General features: G+C 31.7%; 1 protein-coding gene across 1 annotated transcript in view; it reads left to right on the top strand.

The window, feature by feature from the left end:
• Window positions 1-7,583: 7,583 nt before the first annotated feature.
• Sans (SAM_USH1G_HARP domain-containing protein Sans) overlaps window positions 7,584-7,785 on the top strand; it is an 8,986-nt gene continuing 8,784 nt past the window's right edge. The window contains exon 1 of the mRNA XM_018522279.1: window positions 7,584-7,762. Coding sequence (XP_018377781.1) covers window positions 7,740-7,762 — 23 coding nt within the window. The 5' untranslated portion in view covers window positions 7,584-7,739. The remainder of the gene's footprint in view (window positions 7,763-7,785) is intronic.

Genomic DNA, 7,785 nt, shown 5'->3' with positions numbered 1-7,785 from the left:
TTTGACGAAATACTACAGTCTAACGGCGTCAAGTAACAGTTATTCTTAAACTGACGGCCCAATCGCGCGTGTAATATATTTTTATATCCCGCAGCGACTTCGTACAACGTTAATTATATATTAACGTACATTAACGATTTATCTGTCGAGAAAAGCGCGAGATTGTTTTTATTTCGGTAAGTGCCCAGTGGTCGATTGTTGGCGAACTTTTGCTAACTTTTTAACTTTCCACTTTTCAACTCACGTCAATATCTCATTCAATAAAATATCATCGTTTCACATTAAATAATTACGCAACCGCAATCTCGAAAAGTTCATAAAATTTTCACTTTTCCTAATAGTTACGAATAGATTTTAGAAAAACGTATTACATTTTGAGAAATATATGTTGCATTTTAAGGTAATAGTTATCTCCGTTTCAAAATCGACAAAATAATCTCTCGAGATTTTAGGTTTAATTAATTTACTTTTGTCAAGGAAACACAACATACTGCCCAATTTTTATTTTCTGAGAATGAATATTTCTTAAGAATTATTTGAAGAAAGCTTTCTCATTTTTATATATATATATATATATATATCCACGAATGAAGAAATCGTTCTAAATTTCTTTCGAAGCTTTAGATAAATTTTCATAAATAAATATAATTACAAGAATAATAAGGAAAGCGTGCGCGATGCTAGAGTGATCAGAACTGTCTTACAATTAGATGAAATCGTTAAACAATAGAAAAATTTTGAAATAAAGACTTTTACGCATCGGGACATTGTGCTTCAATTTCAGACAAAATTGAAGCACAATGTCCCGATAAGCACAAACAAATAACGAATCGATGAAAATGCAAAAAAATTACGAGATAAAAGAATCCTGAAAATTTGAAAGATTGCTCTCGCGAGCACTTTCAATTATACAGAAGAAATTGTTAGAGGTATCGCAATTGACCTTAAAGAATTGAGAAATTTATATTATGGAATTATTTGTTCCAACAATGCTTTAATATTTAACACTAAATAATTAACTAAATTTAATTTTATAATTAAATCTAAATCAAAATTTTGAAGAAATGAAATTCATCTGTGTTTAAATGAATAGTAAACTTTTAATTAATAAAGAAATTCTTATATAATTTGAAAATGGTGCCTCCATATCTAATTCATAAAACTATACCTTCAAATTAGTTAAGAAATATTTATTATTGACATTGATGTCGGATTGTAAGACATGCTGTATACTAAAGATTGTTTGAATATAATTAATGGATAAATGTTATGATCAAAACACAATTGATCTCTGCGTATGATCTTTCTCATTGTTTTAAAACGTAGAAAATAGTATCGAACGGTAGTATAATAAGAAATATACAATCCTTTGCAATATACATATTGTTGATATGTAAATTAACAATTCAATATCAATAAATATTATAATAATAGCGTCTCTTAAAAGTCGTCTGGTATTTTTCTACCAGGAATATGTAAATTTAGTGTATCAAGTGACCGAGATGCGTCAATGTCTTTCATAATTTTCTAACCCCTCGTTGAAACGGCTTACATGTTTGCAAAACCGCGGTTTTACATAGTAGAATTAAGCTGTATCTACAATTATTACTCTGTAGCGGAATGTATGTACGAACATGTAAATAACTCATATTTAACGAAGTAAACATAATCGAACTGTGATCGAGGTATAAGTGGTATATAAATGAATAAGAAACACTATTAGATGATCGATGTTTCTTGCAAATGTGCTGTTACGATCCGTGATGAAATCGAAAAAGCGAAGAGGCACAAATGATTAAAATAAGAATTATCAAAATTATTAAACACGTGAAAGATATTCTTAAAGCAGATAATACATAATTTTATCCGTACACGCAATAGACAAAGTCAAAATAAGAATAACTTCGTTAATAATTAAGTCTCAAAGCCTTCCAGTCGACATAAACTAAAAGTAAAATAACATCAATATTATAATTTCGCACTTAACAATATAAATGTAATATATAACACAAGATATAACGTAACAGATACATTATTGAGTACGAAATTACAACATTAATGTTATGTTACTTTTAATTGGTGTTCACTGATCTGAGATATTCAATAATGCAATTTAAATCTACGTAAAATTTATGAAAAAGATGATTATTTTCAATTTTGATAAAGATTTTCGTGTAAAAGTAAAAGATCAGTTTACTTCAGATCATTGATAACGTAAATTATTTTTCATTCATTCATATTAAATCAATATACACTTATTGAAAAAACTAGACTGTTTGAACAATTTCTCACGACAATCAAATATGTTAAAAGCATTTTAATTCTTTTGAGAATTTCAATGATATCGTTCGGAACATAGCAAAGTATCTTATACAGTTCAGAGTTTTCTGAAATTCTTCAAAGTACCACCGGTTCTAGTTCTGGTATAATTAATGTTGAGACGCGGATAAGCATCGGTGTAAAATTTTTAAATCAGTGTAACCCTTGCATGCTAATTGTTGTAACATATCAATAAAAAAGACATTCCAAAATTAATCATGGTTGTGTATTTTTACACAAAGAACAAATTGCATACATATATAATTATATAATTGTATAATTTTTTTATAATAATTCGTCATGTTTCATTATGTAGTTATAAATTCATATTACATTTTAACGCAAATCTAACAAAAAAATTTTAATTTTAAAACCAACGATACTCGTACATCGATTAATTTTATAAAGGAAACGGTGAATAGGGATGCAACGGATATTCGGCAATTATCCGGTATTCGGCCCATCCGGCCGTTCGGTTGGGTAGTTCGACTATCCGGCCGGATTATAAAAAAGTCGTTTCTCACTTTAGATGGAAATAATTATATACAGGGTGTTTTCAAATTCGCGCCCGCGAAGTACAAAACGTTATACTTTACGCTAAAAGAAACAATTTTTTCCTTTTGCAAAATTGTGTCTGACAAGTAGTTTTTGCAGGAGAGCAGGTTAAAGTTGTACGAATAAACGCAAAAATTATTTATCGAATGTAATTTTGCTACAGGAAAAAGTTGTTCGTTTTAAAACAAAAAACAACTTTTTCCTTTAGCAAAATTGCGTCCGATAAGTAGTTTTTGCAGGAGAGCAGGCTGAAGTCAACAAATAAGCGCAAAATTTATCGGACGCAATTTCGTTAAAGGAAAAAGTTGTTTGTTTTAGCATAAAGTATCACGTCTTGTACTTCGCAGGCGCGAATTTGAAAACACCCTGTATATTTAAAATTTAATTTCTCAAAAAAATTTTTTCAAAATATTTTATTATATAGTATGTATTCGACCAGTCTAACTAAATACTTTTTATTAATGTTTAATTATTAATTAACATATATATAATGTGTAATATAATTTAAAAACTAAATTAAAATAATTTTTGTATACCTTTGATCTTTGTTTGTGTATTACATTTTTGTTATACATTATTTTTTTAGTATTTTATATTATTCATAAGAAGTAGGAAGCATTTCTGCATTATGAAACAATAATCTGTTTCTAATTGAAATACTTTGCTCAATATTTTTTCAAAGCTGTATTTAAATTTTACTAAACCATTCATGATATATTTAACTTCAAATACATTTAATACAGATATTATTAATCTTAATATAATTTATATAGAGATGTTTATAATTATTATAATGGTTTACATAAACAAATTCGCTTTTTTTATTATAAAAAAAACAATTAGATTCTCTATTCTTCAATCTTTGCGCAATTTTCGAATAAAATCCTATTATTCGGCTTATTCGGCTTTACCGGGTAAAATCCAGTATCCGATTATCCGACAAATCATTATCCATTGCCTATCAGGTATCTATATTATCTGAAAAATCATTATCCATTGTATCCCTAACGGTAAACATGCTATTAACGGACAACTAGCACTATCTGCAGTGAAATAGTTTCCTCACAGTGAAATTTTAATCGTCGGTAAAGAATTTACCTATATGATCAGTTAGAATACATTATTACTGTGCGGTATAATTGCGTACTACATTCAAGATTCGAACGATAAATCTACAGATCGCGCAATAAAAAACAATTATTGTGACAAATTATTATAAAAAAATAACAGTAATAATTTATATGATTTACGTGAATCTTGGGATCCATGTGTGTGTGTGCCTTAGATGTTAGAAAGGTAACTGCCATCACATTACTAGATTAATAGCGATCGTTCAATTGGAGATATTATTGCGCACTGATGTACATTAAAGCCGTCGTACACAAATCGATATAAAAATGCTTGTTTAATATATATTAAACAGCGAAATTTGCAATACACTTTATTATGCAGTTTCATAAAATATTAGGTGTTTTATCATCCAAAATAAAATAAAAATAAAATTTATATTTTACTTTTACATTCAAATTAGAAAATATACAACCAATTCGAACGCATCAGTACGCATTAGTATGCCCAATCGAATTCGCTATAAGATAAGAGGAGGCATTACACTCACCGACACACGATATGCAGCAGCGAAGTTGTAATACGACGTAAATCTATAACAAGCAAATATACTGAAATTATAGCAGTGACTAAAATATTTGTATTAATATTTTTAAATTACACCTCTCCTAATTTAAATTTTTATTTGTCTTTTTAATAAATCATTAATTTAAAAATTCTAATAAAAAATATAATCGAAATTACGTTTAATTGCCATTATATATTAAAATCAATTCATAATCAATCAACCTGAAAATCAGTCGTGTGAATAATAGATATTACAGTCGAAGTGGAGTTAACAAAACTATCGTGCATTATTTTAAATAATCGTATCTGTGGGGCAATATACTGTAAATCAATTGTTCTACGATCGCGCGAAGTTCTTCTGATAAAACTGTCGTACATACACTGAGAAAAAAATATAATCAATTTTAATAAATATTTAGTTCAATACTGCCAATTAAACATTTACTTACAGTAAATAAATATTTATTCACTGAAAAAAAGATTGTTAAATCAAATTAACATTTCTTGTATCAAATAAATATATCTCTATATTTAATAAATATTTAGTTGGCAGTATTCAACTAAATATTTATTAAAATTGACTATATTTTTTTTCAGTGTACATTCGTGCGACAACGAAATTATTATCAACAAAATATATTATACCCCGACAGGATTTTTTCATTACATGCCATCGACAATCGGCTTTTGAGATATTACATCATCAAATGAAATCATATCTATAAATCTTAGGCTCGGTTTTTCATTTTCTAATTGACTTGTTGTAAGCTTTCTATAATAATTTAACATTATCTAAGCTTAAGTCTTAAGCCGTAAGAAATTGATCAATTTCTTATGGCTTAAGACTTAAAGCTTAGTTAATAACTTATTGTAGAAAGCCCAGACTTACATACATTCTACAATAGCCATTAGTAATAAAACAGAAATCATAAAATAGAAATTAATCAATCATAATCAATTATTCTTCTCACATTTCACTAAAATGGGTCAATTTCTAGCTTCTAACTTTTGGTTTATTACTAATGGCTTATTTTAGAACGTGTATTAGGGCGGAAACTCAGATTCTTGCATAATACGTAACGTATAAGGCATAAGGAAATTAATCAATTTTTTATTTTGTACGAGGGTGGATCAAATATAAACGAGAATTCTTTTTATTATTTATTGAACGAGAGAGAATAAAAATATAAAGAAAACAAATTATTTTTCTACATAGTTCTCTGCTACATTAATATATTTTTGCCAGCGGATAGGCAGTTTGGCGATCCCATTTTCATAAAAAGTAGTAGGTTGTATCTGCAGTTAATTGCGCAAGAATTCTTCTCCACTGACATCGTCCATGAATCGTATTGTCTTCCCAATTCTTCTTTCAGTGGTCCAAACAAATGATAATCGTATGGAAAGATTTGTCTCAATGTGATTATCATTTGTTTGAGCCGCTAAAAGAATTAGAAGGATTCGAGGATGATTCCAGTATAGAAGAATTCGTGCGCAATTAGCTGCAGACACAATTTCCTATTTTTAATGAAAACAGGATCTAAACTGCCTATCCTCTGGCAAAAATATATTAATGTAGCAGGGAACTATGTAGAAAAATAATTTGTTTTCTTTATATTTTTATTCTCTCTCGTCCAATAAATAATAAAAAGAGAATTCTCGTTTATATTTGATCTACCCTCGTAATAAGGCATAAGAAAATCAATTGGTCTTTTATTTTATTAACCAGACTTTCTACAATAACTATTAAACTTTAAATTTTAAGCGGATGCAGAATTTAATTTACAATAGGTGTTTTAAGTCTTAAGCCGTAAAAAATTGATCGATTACAATTGAATGCGAGGAGAATAATCGACTGTGATTCGCTCATTTCTTATGGCTTAGGCTTAAAAATCTACTGTAGATCCGGATTTACCAAAGCTTAAGTCTTAAGCCATATAAAATTAACCAGTTACAGTCGAATGTCAGAAGAATAATTGGCTATGGTTGGTCGATTCCTTACGAAATAACAGTTTATTAAAGAAAACCCATCATGGAAAGGAAGGAAATAAAAGACTTCGATGTTTCATTTTCTTATGCATTATGCAAGACTGTGCTCCCGCCCTTAATCTGATGAAAATATAAAGATTGTATTTTTTTCATGGTTAATCACTAAATTGATGATTTTGTAGTGTAACTTTTAAAAATTAGCACTACAAAACCCCATCAGTTTGGTGATTAATCATAACTAAAATATATATTCTGTGGTAAGTACAGAGTCGCTTTGTCAGTGTTGATGCGCGGAATGGCGGCGCTGAATCCCGATCGAATTACAACAATCTCACGGAATCTCGACAAATCGCCGTTTCACGGACGTCGAATCTATACCAAATGATTGGCCATCAATTAAATATCGCAATACAGACTCGGTAATGACTGTAACTTACTAATTAGACTCGCATAGTACCGCATGATTCGGAGTCGATCCGTTCTGCATCCGCGACGTATTAACGACGACGAGAAATGACGAGAAATGATGAGAAATTGGCGAGAAATTCGCGAAGCGGCGGCAACTTCACCCCGTACAACACGAGTCAAGTTAACGGCTAAACGTTTCCATTCCCATCGACTTCCTTTTTAGAAAAAGAAAACATAAAACATTCTTCCCGACTCAAAATAAATATCATAAAAATTACTGTACCTGCGCAATTCATCTTTGAGCAAACTCGACCTATTTTTCGTCAAAATGTGGCCAAATTACACGATGCAATTCTGGCGCCGCGCCGCGCCACGCCGCGTCGCGTCGGGCGGCGGGCGCTCTCGCGATTTGAATCCAAGCCGTTCGTTGACTCGAGGAGTCTTACAGGACACACTCCAGGTGGCGGACGCGGCGCGGCGCCCGTACGATCGCAGGTGGCGGCAAATCGCGCGGTGCGTCGCGCGAGCGAGAGGTGAGGTTATCGATGCGGCGGAGCGAAGCGGAACAGCCAGAGCCAGAGGATGGGGACCGTGCGGGGGACCGCGCCGGGGGCCCCCAGGTGTAACTCATGTAACTCGCCGCTCGCGCTCGCTCGAGCAGTGCACCGCCGTCCCGTCTCGGCGTCGTACTGTCGCTGTCGTTCCCTTGCGCGGTTCTTCTCTTTATTTTTTTCACCGAATTCTCTGTCAGGACCCTTTCCAAGCGTCTCCCCTAGGGTCACGGACGATGCTGTCCGGATAGCCGGATTCGCGGAGCAGCGAGGGACGCGCGCGAAATGTCGTCCGAACGATTTCATAAGTGAGTGCACTTGTCTTCTTTTT

This window comes from Trachymyrmex cornetzi, unplaced genomic scaffold (genome assembly GCF_001594075.2).
Source record: "Trachymyrmex cornetzi isolate Tcor2-1 unplaced genomic scaffold, Tcor1.1 scaffold129, whole genome shotgun sequence".
Taxonomy (NCBI): Eukaryota; Metazoa; Arthropoda; class Insecta; order Hymenoptera; family Formicidae; genus Trachymyrmex; species Trachymyrmex cornetzi.
The sequence above is the reverse complement of the archived record's forward strand: the minus strand, read 5'-3'. Positions and strand labels throughout refer to the sequence as shown.